Here is a 22,316-nt window from a genome sequence, read left to right as displayed (position 1 = left end):
AGCTCTTTTGGGGAGAAAGATGGCCACCAAGTTGGAGGGGCTTTTAAACTAGGAGACGGGGGGAAGGCTCAGAAGTAGAATCAGTCAGGAGGGAGCAAAGGACTGAAGGCAGCTGTAGGGTCAGCAGCGACAGCAGGTCCACAACGTCAATTGGTAGGTCTGTGCGGGAGAACCTCAGACCAAACAGGAATAAACATAACCAATCACGTTTAACTTCCGTAAAACTAAGAGGGGTATATGCTAAGGCCAGGAGCCTAGCTAATAAAATGGATGAGTTGGAAATGTTAGTACATGAGGAGGACATAGACCTTGTGGGAATAGCGGAGACTTGGTTCGACCCCTCACATGACTGGCTGGCCAATATCCAAGGGTATTCGGTGTATCGGAAGGACATGGTAGGAAAAAGAGGGGGAGGGGTATGTCTCTACGTCAAGAACAATGTAAAGGTGATTGAGAGGAGTGACATTACGGAAGGGATGAGTACGGAGTTAGAATCCGTATGGGTAGAACTCCATAGGGAAGGAGAAAAGGGAAAAGTAATTGTGGGGGTTTGCTATAGGCCACCTAAACAAGGGGAGGAGGTAGAGCTGGAAATTTTAGCACTTTTGGGTAAAGTGGCAAAGCTAGGATCAGTCATCATATTGGGGGACTCCAATTATCCCGACATTGACTGGGAAGAGGGGACTACACACTCACAGAAGGCCCGTCTATTCACGGAAACCTTACAGGATAATTACATGTCACAGTTGGTGGATTCTCCTACTAGAGAAAATGCAGTCCTGGATCTATTGATCACTAATGACCCAGACCTAATCTCGGAGGTAGGAGTCCAGGACAACCTGGGCTCTAGCAATCACAGGATGATCACATTTAGCGTAAATAGCAATATAGCAAGGCAAGTGGGGAACATAAGAACCCTTAACTTCAGAAGGGCAAACTTTCCAAAATTGTACTCATTGATGGAAAGGGTAAACTGGGACCAGACCCTGGGATCCCTGACCACAGAGGAAAAATGGGAATGCTTTGGGAACATATTAAGCAAAGGCATCTTGCAGTGCATTCCTATGGGAAATAAATTTAGAAGAGACAAAGCCAAACCTGGCTGGCTAAACCGTAGCGTTAAAAAACTTATTAGGGGAAAAAAATTGGCCTTCAGGAAATCTAAATCAGAGGGCACAGTATCGGCTTTCGACCAATACAAGGAGGCAAATAAGAAGTGTAAACACGAAATCAAGATGGCTAAAATAGACTTTGAGAGACAAATAGCGGAGGATAGTAAAAAAAACCCAAAGAAATTCTTTAAGTATATCAACAGCAAAAAAACTGGGGCAGAGCATATTGCACACATAATTAACGATGATGGGAGGATGGTTACAGAGGACACTGAAAAAGCAACCGTGCTGAATGCTTTTTTCTCATCAGTATTTACACAGGAAATGGAGGGGTACACTGACCATGATGGTATGGTTAGTAGTAATACACAGGACTTGCCACTATGGCTAACAGAGGGTGAAATCAGGGAAAGGCTGGACAAACTTAACACAAACAAATCACCAGGCCCGGATGGCGTACATCCGAGAGTACTCAAGGAACTCAGTAAGGTTATATCCAGACCACTGTTCCTGATCTTTGCGGACAGTATTAGGACAGGAGATGTACCAGGGGAGTGGAGGAAAGCAAACGTGATTCCGATATTCAAAAAGGGCCAGAGGCATATACCGGGAAATTATAGGCCGGTCAGTCTGACATCAGTAGTATGTAAACTTCTGGAGGGGATGATAAGGGACTATATTGTAGAATATGCTAAAGACAACAGCATCATCAGTAGTAACCAGCACGGGTTTACAAATGGGCGTTCTTGTCAAACCAATCTCTTAATATTCTACGAGGAGGTGAGCTGTGAGCTAGATAGGGGCAGACCAGTGGATGTGGTGTACCTAGATTTCGCTAAGGCGTTTGATACAGTTCCCCACAAGCGCTTAATTTATAAAATAAGGTCTGCCGGTATCGACAGCAGGGTTTGCTCTTGGATACGGAACTGGCTAAAAGGGTGTATCCAAAGGGTGGTAATAAACAGCGCATACTCACACTGGTCTGAGGTAGTAAGCGGGGTCCCCCAAGGCTCAGTCCTAGGACCAACCTTGTTAAATTTATTCATAAATAGCATTGAGGAGGGGATCAGTAGTTCGATATCAGTTTTTGCTGATGACACAAAATTAGGCAGGGCAATAACAGCACAGCATGACGCAGATATCCTACAGAATGTCCTGGACAAAATAACGGAGTGGGCAACGACTTGGCAAATGAGGTTTAACGTAGAGAAGTGTAAGGTTTTGCACTTGGGGACTAGAAACATTAAAGCACAATACACGTTAGGAGGGGAACCCTTGGGGGAATCAAAAATGGAGAAGGATCTGGGAGTCTTGGTTGATGATAGACTAGGCAACAGCTTGCAATGTCAAGCGGCGGCTACCAAGGCTAGCAGAATATTAGCATGCATAAAGAAAGGGATGTTTTCCAGAGATAAGACTATAATCCTTCCACTTTATAAAACTCTGGTCCGACCGCATCTGGAGTATTCTGTCCAGTTCTGGTCGCCAGTCCTCAGAAGGGATGTGTTGGAGCTGGAGAGAGTACAGAGAAGGGCAACTAAACTAATTAGGGGACTGAAGGACCTTGATTATGAAGAGCGTCTCCAATCGCTTGATTTATTCTCCCTGGAGAAGAGACACCTGAGGGGGGACATGATAGCAATTTTTAAATATCTCAATGGGGATCTCAGCTTAGAAAAAAAGCTGTTCAGTCGAAGGGATTGCATGAGGACTCGGGGGCACACAATGCAATTAGAGGAGAAGCGTTTTTAACCTCAGGCAACGTGGGGGGTTCTTTACTGTTAGGGCTACAAGATTGTGGAATTCTCTACCACAAGAAGTGGTTTCTGCGGGTAGTATGGTGGATTTCAAAAGACTATTAGACGTAAATCTCAAAGAACAGAACATTCAGGGATATGTGAGATGATTACAGCCACACACACCTACACAGGTTGAACTGGATGGACTATTGTCTTTATTCAACCTCACCTACTATGTAACTATGTAATATACAGTTTTTTTTTGGGCGGGGGGGGCACAAATTTACTATCAAATACTTACCATAATTTTCCTTTCCTGATCGACTCAATGCAGCAGAAGTTCCCTCCCAGAGTCATAAGTAGGCTAGTTACAGAACGCGGCTTCTGGCTCAGCCTGAAAATTTATGGGAGTGGGGTACTATGGGGTAGGAGCAACGACGGGGCTACCTAAACGTATGCTGCCATGGAGTCCATCAGGAAAGGAAAATTACAGTATTTGATAGTACATTTTCCATTATTCTTACATAGTAATGTAATAGTTTTGCACAGAGCAGCCCTAATTCTCCTCTTCTGGGGTCCCCCACTGACGCTCCTGCTTCCTCCTGCCTTTAGAGTGCCCCAATAGCATACTGCAAAGTATAGTATAGAGTGCCCCTATAGGAAAGTAAAAAAAACTTCTGCCTTTAGAACCCCCTCACTTCCTGCCCAGGACTACATGTCCCATGAGGCATTGCTCCTCACACATTCACAATTTCTCAGGCACTTACTGACATATATGGATGGTGTACTGGGTTTTTAATGGTGCCAAGACACAATTTTTTCTTTAAAAAAATAAACATTTTATTTTACACCCATTAAAGAAATGTTAAAAAAAAATATATTCATTATCCATATACAGCAAACCACAGCAGTTAGTTGTTTCTACAGTATATGCTATACTGTTGTTCTTCTACATGTTTTGCTGACAATGGCTTCTTCTGGAGGAGTGTTTCCCAATTCTTATATACATACGTTGTATATAAACATACATGCATGAGAAAATTTCATATATTTTTATACACAATTATCATATACAGAAAAACTTTTTTTCCCCAAAAAAATGTGTATGTATATAAATACAGTATATATTATATAAATATATATATAGTGCCATCCCAAAGTCATGCTTACCTCAGTCCCTGTCTACAAATAAACAGTCCTTACTTCTAATTTAGCATTTTAGTTCTGATTTTTGAGTTTTGATTTTTGAGTTTCGAGGTGGTGTTTGGATTCCTAATCCACAATTGGCGGGATACAGGCCAGCAAACAAAATACATCTAGATTTGCTGTAATACCATCCAATCCCCCTTTTGGAGAGGTCAGTGGGCTATGTTATGGACCATCTAGACCAGTGTTTGGGAACCCTGGCACTCCAGATGTTTTGAAACTACATTTCCCATGATGCTCATGCATTCTGCAGTGTAGTTGAGCATCATGGGAAATGGGGAAATGGGGAATGTTCCCAGATGGGAACATCTGGGGTGCCAAGGTTTTGCCATCACTGATCTAGACGTATGCAGCAATGGAGGGATAATTCCCTTTCGGATGCTGTATTGTCCCCTGACTTACGACCAGGGATGACGCTGTGACGCCCCGAAGCGGCGGGCTATCCATTTGGCCAGCTTGTTGTGGATGTGATTTCCGCCGAGAGCAGACGCATGCGTAGTGAGTGAGCTTGGTGTCTGCGTTCGGCTGGTGACGTCAGACGCCGACCCAACAGAAGGGGTATATAAGGCTGGTGGCCTGGCGGTACCATTGCTGGAGCCACGGAGGACGCCGATAAGACCAACCCATACACAATACACGGTAGGAGGTATAGGAAATTATGAGGGATAGATGGAAGCTTGGAAACGTGCGTGTATTCATTAGTAATGTTACTTTTCTTATTCTATTTGTTTTAAGCTGCACCCCATGATAGCTCACCTATAATCTATGGTAATATGAACAAGTCTAGCGCCTCCTTTCCTTCCCATATGGGCAATTGACATTAACATACAGCATCAGTAAGTGATACCATAATATCTGTAAAGATGACAATATGTAGACATATATGAAATACAAAAATGAGTGCATATATACTATTTTAAAGCCATGTCCATAATACTCCTTCTACGGTTGTTGTGCCACCTTGGAACTCGAAAATCAGAGCTGATAACAACGACAACGTTTTATTAGAAGTAAAAAATAGTGGGGTGATAAATGCGCTGTCACGTATGTATCCGAGTGGGAGGATTCCTCTAATATGCCGCAGCTCATTATAAATGAATAAATAAATAAATAATGACTCTGAGATTCGGATTCAATCCGATTCTATATGCAGCCAACTCTAGTATTAATCACTAAATACCAATACAATAAGGAAGACACAATGAGTCGGTGCACGACAGAAGAGATCTCAGAAAAGACTCTGACCAAGTCTACCAATGTCAGAATCGCAGCGAGACGTCTTAAGATATAGGAAGATGCTGAAGAAAAAAGGGGGTCTCACTACTTATAATATATAGACAGACCAGATAATTAAATCAGAAGTCAGCAGGTATACGAAACATATATGATCCAACTCTTGCAAAATAATCCGATTCCTTTAAAATCCTTAAAAAATCCCTATATCTGTCTGAGGTGTATGAAGGTGGGAAGTAAATCCTACTTGTAGACAACTTTCATCAGGTCAATCTATAAACAAAGGAGGTATAAGACGACATATATAATGCAAATCTTTAAAAACATCCAAATCCGATTCCTTGACACTAATTAAAAATTCTAAAATATTAATTCCCAGTAGAATAAAAAGCCTCCTTTTCTAAAAACGACACATAAAGATAAATGACCTCGATATTCGCAACAGCCAACTGAATCGCAGTAATAGTTGGCTAATTCACAAATGGTGCATGTGTGACCAAATAAATATATATATATAAAGTGCTATGATGAATCAATAAATAATATAAAATAATCAAATATCAATAAATATCTAAAACAAATACGTGTGTTTTCCTGATAAATAATTTAAAGTGCATATATCAATCTGGTGCAGTGATCAAAAATAAATATATATCAATAATTCTATGTGCACTCAACAGTCCATGTGCATAAAAGGTATATATATATATAAACAAATCTTTGTGCAAATGATGATCAGTGTACGGTGGATACAGTTCGTGCAGTGATAAAAATAAAGTTCATCCGTGCACAATTAATAGGTGACAATTATGCCTCGTTTCCACTGAGCGGAACGGTTCGGATCGGTTCGGTACGGTACGCTATTTTTGGTGTTTCCATTATGAAAGTGGCCCATACAACCGAACCAAACCGCACCATTCGTGGTCCTCCTTCAGATGTAGGGCCATAGGAAATGGTACGGTACGGTTAGGGCGGAGCTACTGGTGTCACACGATACATTCCACTGATTGGTGGACAGGAAAACGTCACTGCTGTCGTCAAACGGAAGCGCAGCTCAGTCCAGATATAGGAGAAGGATGCCTGCAAATAACAGCAGGGTCTGGTCAACTCAGGAACTATCCACTTTCCTTACTATAATTGCGGACAGTGTTATTCAGAGTGAGCTTGATGGATCAGTGAGGAATGAAAAGGTGTATAAAGATATTTCCCAGCGGATGGCAGCCGAGGGATTTGAACGGACGTCGGGTCAGTGTAGGGCAAAGCTTAAGAAGCTTAAAGGCCAATATAAAAAAATTAAGGATGCCAACAGCTGTAGTGGAAACAGTCGAAGTACTTGGAAGTGGTACGATGCCATGGACGCCATTTACGGGCATAGGCCAGCAAACCAAGGCAGGGAAGGAGGTCTGGACTCTGCATCTTCATCTGCATCTGCACTTCTCGAATCCATGATAGATCCTGTTGGTAAGTTTTATTTTTTTTCCTGCTTGGCATTGGCTTTCCCTATGCTAACCATTTAAAAAAAATAACTGCACAAAACCATTAACTCTGCACCAAAAATGTAATTGTATTTGTGCAGTGGACTGAAAGAAAATGGTAGGGAGTAGCGCTGCACTGTTTTGTATAATTAATGAAAAATGCGTGACTGGTGTTTTGCTTAATTAGTATGGGCTTGATAATATCAATGGGGGCTGAATATGCATAAAAATACTATTAAAGGCTATCATGCATGATTTCAAGCAGCCACAGTGCACTTTAACCAAGTAAAGTTAATCTCAGAATGGATAGGGAAATGTACTGTCTGTATAAACCAGCCCCTATTTTTGAGAAAAAAGACAACTGTAGAAAAGATAATGGAGATTTCTGATGCTCTCATTGTACCTTAGCCTTTAAACTGATATAGTTCCATTATTTTTTATTTAAATACCTGTACAGAAGAGTATAGGCATCTCATTTTTTTACCCACTCTGCATCCCATTGTTTACTACCTGATGATAACTGCCATAAGATAGTACACTGTGTCTTCTTCTCGTTTGTGTATAAAACCCTTGATATGTGCATTTTCAGATACTGTGGATGGACTCTCCAATGATACCTCTAACTTTTCAGACGATGGTCCATCGACATCTTTCAGCAGCACCAGTACGATTGTGTCAACACCAAGCCTACCACAGAGTACGCCAAATGCACCACGTCACACAGGTAAGACATTATGATCAGAGTGAAAGTTATAATTGTGCATTTTCTTAAATCAATATTCTGGTATTTTGTATATTCCAGGTGAAAGGAGACGGTTGCAGCTGGATCTGCGCACAGTTATTGATGATATGAGGGCAGTAGAGGAAAGACAACAGGAAAGGATGGAGACCCTTTCTGAGCGGTGGTTTCAGGCACTGCGTCAGGATGCCCAGGAAGCTATGCGCCAGGAGGCTGAGATTGCCCGGCAGCAGATGGAGCAGTTGTCTACCTTCAACCAGGCCTTCCTTGGTGTCCTAGGGCAGCTTGTTCAAGTGCTGGGAGCCAGTCGTGATCCCAGGCCACCGCCAAGGCAATAGTGCCTGTCAGCCAGCACAGGACCTGTACCCTTTGTTTTTTGGTAATTTTTCAGTTTTGTTTTGTAAAAATGTTTTATTTTTTTGAATTCTTACTTGTAAGAAAATATAGAAAGAATATTTTTGTTGCTGAATAAAAGAGATTTTATAAGAGACTTTGGGTGTGTCTGATTCATTAATGTAAAACTTTATTAAAACTTTAAAACAATCATGGTAAAAAATTAGGTGTTGAGGTGACGCATCAGAGCCTGACGTATTTCATTGCACTCATCTTCAATATCCTGTGCTATTACCCTTACTGGCTCTTCTGCAGACGTATTCCAATCCTGGTGGAAGTCTTCTCCATGACTTTCACAAAGATTGTGAAGAGCACAGCAAGTAAGCACCATGGATTTGACAAGTTGAATGTCACTGTCATTCCTCTTCATAAGACACCGCCACCTACCTTTAAGTCTTCCAAAAGCATTTTCAACTACGACCCGTGCCCTGGATGTTTTCTTGTTGTAGGTTTGTTGTTCTGGTGTCAGGCGGCCATTGTCAGGAAATGGTTTCAGGAGCCAATTTTGTAAAGGGTAGGCAGAGTCCCCGAGCACATAATAGCCAACATTCACCCCCCAAATGTTCTTAGTGGAAAGAGGGTACAGCCCTCCCTGCCCAACCCAATCCCAAAATGTGGACAATCGTAGAACCCGAGCATCATGCAAACTCCCAGGTTTTCCAACATTCACACTCCAGAATAGTCCTTTTCCATCCACCACTCCCTGGAGGATGATGGAATGCCAGCCCTTTCTGTTGAAGTAGTCAGTGTGGTATTCTTGTGGTGCTATTATTGGTATGTGTGACCCATCAATAGCACCAACACACTGTGGAAGACCCCACCTGTTTTCAAAGTAGTCAGCCATGTCTTTAAGCTTTTCCCTGTCTGGAAAATGAACAATTTCAGGAGCTAGCGATGTGCAGACAGCCTTACAGAAGTCCTGCACACAACGGCACACTGATGATTTACTGACACCAAAAAGATGACCTATACTTCTGTATTCACTGTTGGTAGCCAGCTTCCACAGTGCAATGGCTACTCTTTTCCTCACTGGCAAACTGGCTCGGAAGTTTGTGCTTTGCTTCTCCATCGCTGGACGTAGCCTTGCACAAAGGTATGAAAAGGTTTCCTCCGACATTCGGAAATTGTGCACCCACTGTGTGTGTGTGAATCCTGGGACGGTCACATCCCACCACTCATTGGCACGGGGGAGAGCCCAAATGACTGGTCGGCGGCGCTGCTTTGACAAAAGGAGAAGCATCTTTAAAAGAAGAAAACGCAGATGTTACCATATCACAAATAATAAAAACATATTAATACAACATACTATATTTTACAAGGTCAGATAGCATCATGTATAAAAGTGAGCAATGAGTACACATTGCAAGTATTACACCTTATACATAAATAAAAAAATACAGAATCTGCAAAGATCTAATATAAGATGGGAAGGATATACAGTACATTATGTATTCAACAACATACATGTTGCACACGTATGTAAACATGCACATTTGAAGTATTACACCTTATACATAAATACTCATTATACTACTAATGATTTGTTATGCATTTGATTTAATACTTCAAATGTGCATGTTTACATACGTGTGCAACATGAATGTTGTTAAGTACATATGTACTGTATATCCTTCCCATCTTATATTAGATTTTGTCATATTCTGTATTATTTTACTTTTTAATACGGGTAGAAATAAATGACAATTGGCATAATGTTGCTTACCCTATAACGCTGCCGTCTTTGTCTTTGCCGCACAAAGGTGTACTTCTCCTCCTGACTCAAGACCCAAGCCAAAAGTTTTCTTCTCTTTTCTGCTGTGTTTCGCTTTGCCGCTCGTAACCTTCTCTCACACTGTGTGGCATGTATTTTGATTACTAAGAACCAAAAGCCAAGTAGAGCAAAGACGAGCTGCTGGATGACCTCCATTGTTGTTGTTGTTGTAGCGTCACGTCTGTTGTCGCACTAGTGTGACGCCACGCCGCAACGCTAGGCATTTGGTGTACGCCCCGCATGGACCCTAGAGGTCCGACTTCCAGTGGAAACGCTCAACTGAATAGACCGGACCATTATCAGCCTGCCGATCTGTCCCGATCCGAACCGTTCCGCTCAGTGGAAACGAGGCATTAGTGATTTTCTAAGGCACTATTGTGAATATCCCGCGCTGTGATCCAGAGTGAGCCGTGATAGTATAGGCGCAGTGGCCGCTCACCTCACTGCGCCTTAATAGGCGCTTTAAGCTGGTCTCTCCCCTAGGGGTGTACTGCTGGGTTCTTCAGCAAGGGATACTCCAACCTCCACTCTGTACTCCACAGTTATCGGTTCCAGATTATCTCCAAACGGTACCAGTGTGTCCCAGAAAAAGAGAATAATCCCCAATCGTGAAGCATGTAAAAACTGTCTCACATTTAAAACGAATGGTATAGGCAAAAACGATATAATGTTGCCGCACTCTTGCGGTGTTGATTCCCGGGTACTTCCAGTTACGGCCGTCCAACCGGAAGCTGATGTCACCCAAAGCCTCCCTACCTGATGAAAGTTGTCTAAAAGTAGGATTTACTTCCCACCTTCATACACCTCAGACAGATATAGGGATTTTTTTAAGGATTTTAAAGGAATCGGATTATTTTGCAAGAGTTGGATCATATATTTTTCGTATACCTGCTGACTTCTGATTTAATTATCTGGTCTGTCTATATATTATAAGTAGTGAGACCCCCTTTTTTCTTCAGCATCTTCCTATATCTTAAGACGTCTCGCTGCGATTCTGACATTGGTAGACTTGGTCAGAGTCTTTTCTGAGATCTCTTCTGTCGTGCGCCGACTCATTGTGTCTTCCTCCTTGTTTTATTAGAAGTAAGGACTGTTTATTTGTGGACAAGGACTGAGGTAAGCATGACTTTGGGAAGGCACTATATAAATATATATATATATATATATATATTTATATAGTGCCTTCCCAAAGTCATGCTTACCTCAGTCCTTGTCCACAAATAAACAGTCCTTACTTCTAATAAAACAAGGAGGAAGACACAATGAGTCGGCGCACGACAGAAGAGATCTCAGAAAAGACTCTGACCAAGTCTACCAATGTCAGAATCGCAGCGAGACGTCTTAAGATATAGGAAGATGCTTAAGATATATATATATATATATATATATATATATATATATATATATATATATATATATATATATATATTTGTGTGTGTGTGTATATAGTATAGTCAGAGTTGTATAAAGTACTCGAAACCCATAATTGAGTAAAAGTACAAGTGCTCGATCAAAAAGTGACTTGAGTAGAAGTGGAAGTGCTCGATCAAAAAGTGACTTGAGTAGAAGTACTAAAGTATTCAACATTTTTTGTACTTAAGTATTGCAAGTAGTTTTTTAAAAAAAATTGCTACTCAAGTACTGAAAGTAAAAGTACAAGTACTGTGTTATGTAGTTATTAAATAAAGAAGTCAAAAGTTTGAACATCATATTGTTTTTTATTATTTCAAATGCAGCTTTTATTTATACATACAGTAGCATTTATTTTCATATGCGCTGATAATACACATGTTTTGAGCTTCATGAAACCTGCCATCTACTGTTCTGGCAGTCGTAATTTTTATAATAAGTAACTATGAAGCACAAAAGAAAAATATTGGAGTAGAAGTATTGAAATAATTGAAAAAATGTAGTGAAGTAAAAGTGGAAGTAGGAGAAAAAAATTCTACTCTAGGAAAGTACAGATACCGCCTTTCGGTACTTAAGTACAGTAGTGAAGTAGTTCTACTTAGTTACTATACATCTCTGAGTATAGTATATACAGATTTTTTGAAAAAAGAATTTTTCTGTATAAAATTATATGAAATTTTCTCATGCATGTATGTTTAAATGCAGCATACTGTATATATTAGAATTGGGCAACACCTCCTCCAGAAGGAGCCGTTGTCGGCGAAACATGTAGAAGAATAACAGCCTAGCCTATACGGAAGAAACAACTAACTGTTGTGGTTTGCTGTATATGGATAATGTATATATTTTCTTTAAACGTGTTTTTAATGTGTGTAAAATAAAATGTATATATTTTTAAAGAAAAAATTATGTCTTGGCACCATAAAAATCCCAATATACTTTGAGTAAAATGAAATACTATATTTTAGGTATGCGGTGTAGAAAAAGGTCATAGACCAGAAAATCCACCTCATTACTCAGCAATACTTAAAAACTAAAATATGACTAAAACTAAAACAACTCAATTAAAATATGACTAAAACTAAAATGGCATTTTAGTCAAAAGACTATTTCTAAAACTAAATCAAAATTTGACATCAAAATTAACACTGCTGTTCAGCGATCTCTTTGGTCCATGTCCTATGAGTGGACAACCGGAAAGCGCATTGCCACTGCCTGAACTAAGGGGAATGGGCTTTTTTTTTTATTTAAAATTTTTATTGCAATACAAAGATCGACATATGGATACAACAAACCATATAGATGTCAACATTTTAATTAACACAGCACAACAAAAGATCAAGATGGGGAATATCCACTATGTGGCATAGAGAATAGGGGTGCGAACACCCCTCTACCAGGTAAAACTGTAGAAGTGCATGAGGTGAAAATTGAAGCAGCTTATCTAGCACAATCATAAGGGGGGTGAAGGGGGAGGGGGTGGTATGGGGGATAGAAGATCGGTCAGAACTCAATGACCCCTCTCCGGGGGGGGGGGGGGCCCTTGGAAGTTGACCAAAGACAGGTCCTTGTAGGAGAATGATGTAAAAATGTCCCATAGTTCCGAAGTTCTCGAAGATGACGATAGGTAGGTCTTCCATTTCTTGAAAAATCGACTTTGAGATGAAGAAGAATTAAAGTCTGTGTTGATGCAGTCCTTGCGTAAGAGATTGGTGAGCTCTCTTTGTAGTTGAGGAATAGAAGGGCATGTGGAAGAAATACATTGAGTTAAAATTACCCTCCTGGCCACCAATAAAACAGTAAGGATCCAAATTTGCGGTGGGGAATAGGATGAACTTGACCATAGTTGTAGGCGTTTGTCCCAGTATCCAAAGATCAAAAGCATCGGGTCCTTGGGCAGTTGAAGCAGGGTGATGCTGTGAATGAAGTTCAGTACCTGATCCCAGAACGATGATATATAGGAGCCTGACCAGAATTTGTGAGTTAAAGAGGGTCTCTCGGCTTTGCACATTGGACACTTACTAGAGGTGGGGTTGAACTTATGCGACAAAAACGGAATATGGGCGCGGTGAAGAATTTTCAGCTGGGTTTCCTTCCAGACTTCATTAGGAGTTAGTTGAATCGTGGACCGGTAGCCCTGAAAGATTTTGGAGAGGACGTTCTCTCCTGGGAAGTCTTTTAACCAATTGGAGGCAGTGGAGTCAGCGAGAGCTGATGGACAAGAGTTCAAAAATGGTTTGTATATGTGTGAAATGCTGAAGTTTCCAGACTCTAACGGGGTGTCTATAAGAGACCTTTTGAACCTGCTTCTAGGTTCCTGGTGGGAGGAGCGTATAAAATGGAGACATTGAGACAGGAAAAAGGTATGTGAAGCAGGAAGATTATATTTTCCAAGAAGAACCTGGTTAGGGTGAGGAGATCCTGTGATTGGGTCACATAAGTCCGCAAAGGTCCGTAGGCTTCTAAGTTCCCATAGTCAAAATGCCTTCAGGTCCATGCCCGGTGGAAAGTCGGGATGCCCCCTTATAGGGAGGTATTTAGAGATGGATAAAGGTAGTCGAAGACATTTACGTATTTCTCTCCAGGCTATACTAGTGTCTCTCAATATAAGATTGTGGTGGAGCTCTGGCCGCATGATCACCAATTTGACATGGAAAAGTGCAGATAGGGAGAATGGTTTGGACATTTCAGACTCCAGAGTAAAATTGGAATAACGAGAGGTCTGAGATATCCAGTCCAATGCTATCCGGAGGAGACAAGACAAATTATACTTTCTTATATCAGGGAAGTCAATGCCACCTTCGCTTCTGGATAGGCTAAACTTATTGAGGGCAATGCGGGGTCGTTTGCTGGGAATGGGCTTTTAACCCCAACATCTTCTACCTGATATATCAGAGATAGGAGACTGTGGATGTAGATATGCTAGCCTCCAGATTAAATAACACACTTACCTCTACTTGTGGCCAGGACCAAGGATCCTCTAATACTGGTATTGAATGCCTTTACAATTCCCCTGTCTAAGTTCAGGCTAATCTATGCCTTTCCTTCAGTGTGAATTCTCCCTTGTTCGCTCCAAAAAACAGAGCAGGAGAAGAACCTGGTAATTCTCATTGCACAAAACTGGCCCAGGGGAACATAGTACTACTGACTGACTACTGACTACGGACTCCTAGGTGATGATCCCTGGCCTCGCCCCAACTGGCTAGACCTGCTTACTCTGGGCCCTGTATTCCATCCTGATTCTCGGTCACAAGCTTTTAAGGCATGGCTGTTGAAGTCCAGGTCTTAAGAGACAAAGGCATCTCTGACTCTCATTTTTACCTTGCTAAAAGCAAGAAAAGCCACTTCTAGAAAGTGATTACTCTGCCTCTCATTTTGTCCTTCCTACAAGCAGGGCTTGACCATAACATTGTTCTAAGTATTTGGAAAGGACAGGCTTCAGCCTTGTCCATTCTTTTTCAAAAACCTCTTGCTTTGCTCTCCCTTATCCAAACCTTTATTCATGGTGTATCTCAGATTAGGCCTCCTTGGAACCACAACGTAGTTTTTTTTGCCCTGCAGAAATCACTTTTTAAATCCATCACGGATATTCCCCTTAGATAACTTCTCCTGTCAAATGGCCTTTTTGATTGCCAATTGCGTCTGTGTCTCTGAGCTTGCGGTTCTCATGTAAGGAGCTGTTCTACATTCTTTCCAATGACAAGGTAATCTCATGCACAAAACCATCCTTTCCTTCTAAGGTGGTATCAGTCTTTCACCTCAGTGAAGATCTTTGTGCCCTTCCCCAAAGCACCTAAAGGAAATTATTCTTTCTTACCTGGAGATAATTGAAGCCATCAGAATTTATCTCAAAGCTACAGCTTCTGTCAGGAAGACTGACTCCCTATTTTTCATATCTTTAGGACCTTTCAAGGGACAGCCTGCTTTTAAATCCACCATTGCTCGATGGATAAGACAACTGATTGCTAGAGTTTACACTATGACGGAAACAACTCTGCCTTTGCATTTACTGTACGTGCCCACTTCACCAGATAATTTGGTGTTTCCTGGACGTTCCATCACTAGGGTTTTTTGGGATCCAGCTTTGTTAGTTGATCCTCTGTTCATACATTTTTAACGTTTTACAAGATGGATGTCCAGTGTTATGTAGATGCGGCTTTTAGCTGCAAGGTTCTTGCAGCAGCACTCTGTAGTTGGCTCTGTAAACCCTCGCTGTTGGGCCTATTGACAGTTCTGTTTGCCTAGGTGTTTCCAACCTTTCTCATTCATTGCTTGGGGATGTCCCAGAGTCTATAAATACTCAACCTGTGTCCTGTACTATATGATTAAGGTAAAATAAATTTTGACTTGGCTGTAAGTTCCATATCTTGAAGTACAGTCCAGGACACAGGACACCGTAACTTCAATTCCTTGGTTACTCTGCTTTGCTTGCTTCAAACCGGAGTACTCACTGAGTGGGGTAGGGTTGTAGAGGAGGCGCCCAGGGAGAATTTCCTCAAAAGCTTTGCTTGTGTCCAATTACCTGAATTACCCATAGTCTATGAATATTCAGCCTGTCTCTTGTATTGTATTCCAAAATATGGAATTTACAGGCAAGTCTAAATTCCTGTTTCTTCCTAAAAGTATGTTTAATAAACAATTGCACAAGTATTGTGTAAAATAAAAGAATTTCACCAGCCACTACTTGTTTTATCTTCTACAAGGCCTTTGCTTTAAGAAAATATATTTGGGGTTTCAACACGTGTGCAAAAAAAAGAAGAAAAATGTCCCAGTTAGGCAAGTGGTTTACAGACTCCCTCAGACTTTTCCCTCAGTGTTTTATTTTGTTTTCTAATGCAAGCTTTCTGAATGTCAATTTTCCCACATATCCTACAAGCTATTGAGCCTATACTTTAGTCGTATAAACATTGTGTTCACTCTGAATAAAACTAAATCTTGAACCTAGCTATGGCCTATTACTTCTGAAATATATAAATCTACCTTGGAATAAATTAACCCTTGCATATAAAAAAGCTTTTCTCTTACATCCTCTGACAGTCGTCGCACACTCATACAGTCTTCACCAATGGGTATTGACCTCTTATCCACAGGAGCAAGATAGGCATAAGACTTTTTAAAAACAAAGTCATTTACATAGACACACCTGTAGGGGGCTGTCCCACTGGTCCAATACCCCTCTGCTATCAGCATTCCCAACTCAGTTTGTCTTCTGCCTAGTTAAGGAGTAAGATAGGCTATCCCTGTGCTGGGGCTACGGTCTCAGCCTTTCTTCTACTTTAATACTTTTATTTTCTGCAATGTGTTTTTCTTTGCACTACTAGCTTTTTATTTGTTATGCGCTTAGTTAGTCAGTTCTCCGGAAGACTACGGGAATCGGACTGGTCGTCCTGACATTTCAGGACAGAGGATCTTAGGGAATCCCAGCCCGCCATTGAGCGTTTAGCAGGCTATGTGTGCGCCCTGGCCTCGCAAACGACCTGCCCCTGTCCTCAGGGGCACAAGCCCGCGAGGTGGCTACCACGCTGGGATGCCTCAACATGCGGTTCTGACCGTGAGACGCATCCTCTTCTTGGCTGGCGGCCCCCCACCATCTGGGGTGGGGGGTTCCCGCGCTCTGGAGGCACCCACCTCTTTTAATGCGGTAAGTAAAACCTCTGTGTGGGGCCTCTGTCTGGGGATTACATTCTGCTGTGTCTCCCCTCATGTCTGTGTCCGGGGCTCGCATTCCTCCCGGTCCCTGCGGGGGCTTCTGAGCATGTTATGCTGTGTGGGTGTCCCTAACCCTGTCCGCACTGTCAGTGTATTTTGGGGGTACAGTCATGGTGGGGCGGACCGCTGTGGTGTAAAAACCGTGGGACCGCCATTTTAGGTGTGGGTAGCTGCTTTGGCCTCACTTGTGGGCACTTCTGCAGCTCCTCTCTGTAGTGTTTTGGCGCCTCCGGGCGCCATCTTGTGTGTGGCAAGGTGTTTTCTTTTTGCACATGTTCGGCGGCCATTTTCCCGGAGCCTCCCATTCTTCTGCATAGGCAACCATTTTTCCTTAGACCTAACCTTCTTAGTCCTCTAGCGGTGTTTTTCCTGTCCCGCTGAGTTTCACGAAACGGTGAACGAACAATGGCGTAATTTAAAACGACCTTTTGTGGTACCAAAACGGTTTTGGTTCCGTTACCCTTTCGCGTCTCCTACGGATTCGCGCTGGACTGTGTCCCCTAAAGTGGATCATACTGTGTCCAGGTTGAACAAGGCCACTCTTATGCCCTCGGAGGATTCTCCGGTGTTTAGGAACCCCACAGACAGGCGGGTGGAATCTCTGGCTTGCCACGCTTATACGGTGGCGGGTTCCTTGCTGAAGCCCATCTTCGCCTCTGTTATGGTTTCTCAGGCTGTGGCTGATTGGGCCTGGGTGCTCAAACGCACTCTAGAGGCGGATTCCGCCCCTCCGACTTCTGTGGAGATGGTGGATCAGATGCGTCAGGCGGTTCTGTACCTGTGTGATGCAGCCTTGGATGAGGCTCCTCTAGTAGCGCGGCTATCTGGGTTACCAGTGCTGACCCGTCGTCTGGTATGGCTGAAGAGCTGGTCGGCTGACCAGTCCTCCAGGAAGACGGTGTCTGACATTCCTTATGCGGAGAATCGTCTCTTTGGGGAATCCCTGGACGAATTGGTTAAAGGGGTCACTGGGGGCAAGAGGACTCTGCTGCCCCAGAACCCCAAGGGAAAGGTGTTCCGCGGCCCTTCTTTTAAACCAAATCAGGGGTCCTTTCGTGCCTTAAGGGCGCAGGACAAGGGGAAACCCTTTAAGGGCCACGGTGGTCAGAAAAAGCCCTGGGCGGGCAAGCCGAAACCAAGCCACGCTGGCTCGGCAGGTCCCGCCGCCTCAACCCGAAGGGACAGCCTCACCTGTTCCAGGGGTGGGAGGACGTCTGCGCAGTTTTCTAGAGCCATGGCTGTTCCGGATTCCGGACAGGTGGGTTCAGGAAATGATTCGATCAGGATACAAGATCAAATTCCTTTCGCGTCCAGCGGACAGATTCTTTCCCTCAAATCTTCATTTGACCCTAGATCGGTTGCGCAATCTTCATCGGGCGGTTCAGGGTCTCCTCGCCCAGGGGGTGGTTGTCCCGATACCTCATCGGGACAGGTTTCGGGGGTTTTACTCGAATCTGTTCACTGTGCCCAGAAAGGAGGGCAAGGTCCGTCCGATTCTGAACTTGAAAGCTCTGAACCGCTTTGTGCGGGTTCAGAAGTTCCGCATGGTTCCGCATGGAATCCCTCCATTCGATGGTGGCCTCATTGAGCCCGGGAGATTTCCTGGCTTCCATCGATCTCAAGGATGCGTATCTACACATCCCCATATTCGAGGGTCACCAGAGGTTCCTCCAGTTCCCAATTGCGGAGGAACACTATCAGTTTGTGGCATTGCCTTTCAGTCTCGCTTCGGCTCCAAGGGTGTTTACCAAAGTGCTGGCCCCTGTGCTGGCCCTGTTGTGGGCACATGGGATTGCGATCTTGGGGTATCTGGACGATCTCCTGTTAAGATCGAGTGCCAGCCCGAGCCTCTTACGCGATCTGTCAACTACCGTTCAGATGCTCCAAGAGTTTGGGTGGACCATCAACGTGCAGAAGTCGACCTTGTCGCCTTCTGTTCGTCTCCCTTACCTGGGAATGGTTCTGGACTCTTCCCAAGCAAAAGTCTTTCTGCCAGAGGAAAAGCTCCGAACTCTGCAGAACGAGGTTGGGTCCCTCAGGAACAACAAATCCTCTTCACTCCTGACCTGCATGCGGTCCCTGGGGTTGATGGTATCGGCCTTCGAGGCGATACCATTTGCACAGTTCCACACGCGATCTCTTCAAGCGGAGATGCTGGCCAGATGAGACAGGATTCCTCAATCCTTGGAAAGGAGGATATCTCTGAGCCACCACGTCAGAGTAGATCTCCTCTGGTGGCTTCAGTCCCCGGCTCTGAGGGGGGGGAATCTTTGTTGTCACCATGGATGCCAGCCTGTCGGGCTGGGGTGACGTGCTGGGCATTCTGTCTGCCCAGGGCACTTGGTCGGCGGAGGAGTCCTCCCTGCCGATAAACATCTTGGAACTGCGAGCGATCAGGCTGTGCTTGTTCCGTTGGTCGGATCAGCTTCGGGGTTGCCCTGTGCGGGTGCAGACGGACAACGCCACTGCGGTGGCCTACATCAATCACCAAGGGGGCACCAGGAGTGCCCGGGCGGCCCTGGAAGTGACAGAGATTCTGGCTTGGGCCGAGACTCATGTCCCGGCGTTTTCGGTGGTTCACATTCTGGGTGTGGAGAATTGGCAGGTCGACTATCTGAGCCGCCAGACCCTGGATCAGGGAGAATGGTCCCTATACCCGGAGGTGTTCCGGATGCTGTGTGCACGATGGGGAACCCCAGATGTGGATCTGTTCGCATCTCGGCTAAACAAGAAGGTGGGAAGGTTCGTGGCAAGAACGCGCGACCCTCTGGCAGACGTCTCGGATGCGCTGGTGGTGCCTTGGCATCACTATCGCCTGATTTATGCCTTCCCCCAATTCAGTTGTTGTCCAGGTTCCTTCGCAGGTTGGTTTCGGAACCGAAGTTGGTGATTCTGGTGGCCGCAGACTGGCCGTGCCGGTCTTGGTACGCGGACATCATACAACTGGTCGTCGAGCCTCCGTGGCGACTCCCCTTATAGGACGATCTGCTGTCTCAAGGGCCGATCTTCCATCCTGCTTTACGGTCGCTGGCTTTAACGGCGTGGCTGTTGAGAGCCAGGTTTTAAGAGATCGGGGTCTCTCGTTGGCGGTCATTCCTACCCTGCTCAAGGCTAGGAAGGCCTCATCCAGTAAGATCTATTACCGTACTTGGAAGGCTTATTTTGCCTGGTGTGAATCCAGGGGCATCCATTCTCGCTCCTTTTCGGTGGCGAGGGTGTTGGCCTTCCTCCAATCTGGTGTGGACCAGCGTCTTGCGCTGACCACTATTAAGGGCCAGTTATCTGCACTGGCCATCCTTTTTCAGCGCCCTTTGGCATCTAATTCGTTGATACGCACCTTTATTCAAGGTGTGCGTCATTTGGCTCCTCCTCGGAGGGCACCTTTACCTCCTTGGGACCTAAACTTGGTCCTGTCCGTTTTGCAACGTCCTCCCTTTGAAAACATCAGGGAAATTTCTCTGCCTCTGCTGACAAAAAAGGTTGCCTTTCTGGTGGCTATCACATCTGCTCGCAGAGTGTCGGAGTTGGCGGCCTTGTCTTGCCGCTCCCCTTACTTGGTGGTTCATAGGGATAAGGTGGTCTTGCAACCTAACCAATCTTTCCTTCCTAAGGTGGTTTCTTACTTTCACCTTAACGAGGATATTTTCTTACCTTCGCTGTGTGCGAACCCTAATCATCCTAAGGAGTGTGCCTTGCATTCCTTGGATGTGGTCCGGGCGATCAGGGTCTACCTGTCGTCCACTGAATCCTTCAGAAAGTCGGATTCTCTTTTTGTCCTTCCTGAGGGACCTCGGAAGGGTATGGCTGCGTCTGCGGCAACCATTTCAAAATGGATCAGACAGACGATTGTACAGGCCTATTCGATTAGGGAATGGGTACCGCCCTTCCCTGTCAAGGCGCACTCTACCAGAGCGGTAAATGCGTCCTGGCCTGGGCTTTCCGGCATCAGGCTTCGGTGGCCCAGGTGTGCAAGGCTGCGACTTGGTCGTCTGTGCACACTTTTTCCAAATTCTACAAACTTGATGTTCTGGCATCTGCTGATGCTTCCTTTGGCCGCAAAGTTCTGTGTGTGGCAGTGCCTTAAGGGGGCCCTAGTTTTGCAGGTCCCTGGCTGTTGGGGTTGCTTCCCCTTTGTTCATTTGCTTTCCTTGGTTGTTTGCTCCAGTTGAGCTTTTCTGTTACCCAGAGGGTTTACCTTTCTGTTCAGGTAAGGTTCCTTTCTCTGACCTGGGTGCTGCGTTGCCTTTGTGACGGTTGCGCTTCCCACCCCTCATGTCTACACTGCTTTGGGACATCCCATTGGTGAAGACTGTATGAGTGGGCGGCGACTGTCAGAGGACGTAAGAGAAAACTGAATTTTTGTAAAATCTTACCGTAAAATTCCTTTCTCTGAGTCCTCTGACAGTCGCCGCCCTGCCCCCGCCCCTCTTGTGGGTTTTTTGGACTTTAACTGCTTGCTACCAAACTGAGTTGGGAATGCTGATAGCAGGGGGGTATTGGACCAGTGGGACAGCCCCTACAGCTGTGTCTATGTAAATTACTTTGTTTTTAACAAGTCTTATGCCTAGCTTGCTCCTGAAGAGCACTGGACTTTCTGCATTCTCTAATTATGCAAAATACCCACAATGCTTTAAGTAGCTAAAGACCATGTGATCTTTGTTTGGGCTTTAGATAAATGAAAGTACTTAAAATCTGTATTTGTTTCACTATTTAGATATGGTTTGTGTGTATTGTACATTCGACTACATCAGAATATGTAGAATTGCCTTTGAGGGATTGTTCACATCAAGTCCACTGCCCTACTTAGTCCCCACACAGAGAAAGCAAACCTGTATGGTTTGTATAGGGTCTGGTCAAAGTAATGAGGCTGCTTTGGTGTGCATTGTAAGAAAATGATGCCGACATACATTTTTGTAACACAGCAATGTGTTGCATTGTGCTGTTCAAAGAGTTACATGAAGTGTAATTTAAAAAAAAAAAGAACAAGCATTGTGATGGGTTGTAATAGTGTATCACAACGTATCTACGCACCAGCGTGTGCATAGTGCATTTCCTAACAATTCATTCATGTTGACACATGCAGACCATGCCTGCTTCTTCAGGACTAGGTTGAGCATTAGTTTTGATTATTGGCAATCACACCTAGTACTGAGACCACTGATCACCTCTAGTACTGCTGCCTCAACGCAACTCTATTTCAACCAATGTGTTCATGCACATTGTGGCATTTAATTTTGTATTTTAAAGCAGCATTTAGGGGCATAAATAGAGCCTTAAACCTGCATTCAGAGAGGAACTTACTGGCATAATTTAGGCACACACTCTTAAATGAACATTCTAGCCAATAGAATGAGTCTGTGTGCATCTAAATGCCACAAGCTTTTTTTCACCATGGATTTTTCTGCTAGCTCCTGGCCAAAATGGGTGTATTATCTGTATTATAAGTATAATTATATAATAAGTATAATATGCCCAATTGCATAAAGCCTTAATCTGCATGCAGAGTAAGTCCCCTTACTTACAAACCTT

The 22,316-nt window shown here is 43.9% G+C and overlaps 2 protein-coding genes across 13 annotated transcripts in view; both read left to right on the top strand.

The window, feature by feature from the left end:
- Positions 1-22,316, top strand: part of PTPRS (protein tyrosine phosphatase receptor type S) — a 540,344-nt gene that overhangs the window by 3,146 nt on the left and 514,882 nt on the right. The window lies entirely within an intron of this gene.
- Positions 6,505-22,316, top strand: part of LOC309544492 (uncharacterized protein) — a gene marked incomplete at both ends in the record, with an annotated part of 28,064 nt that continues 12,252 nt past the window's right edge. Inside the window, 3 exons of the mRNA XM_082243399.1 lie at positions 6,505-6,751; positions 7,355-7,489; positions 7,568-7,835. Of these exons, the coding sequence (XP_082099525.1) occupies positions 6,505-6,751; positions 7,355-7,489; positions 7,568-7,835 (650 nt within the window). The remainder of the gene's footprint in view (positions 6,752-7,354; positions 7,490-7,567; positions 7,836-22,316) is intronic.

The sequence above is a fragment of the Pelophylax lessonae genome (assembly GCF_965119305.1).
Source record: "Pelophylax lessonae genome assembly, chromosome: 1".
NCBI classification, from domain to species: Eukaryota; Metazoa; Chordata; class Amphibia; order Anura; family Ranidae; genus Pelophylax; species Pelophylax lessonae.
This window is presented reverse-complemented; position numbering and strand designations above follow the sequence as displayed.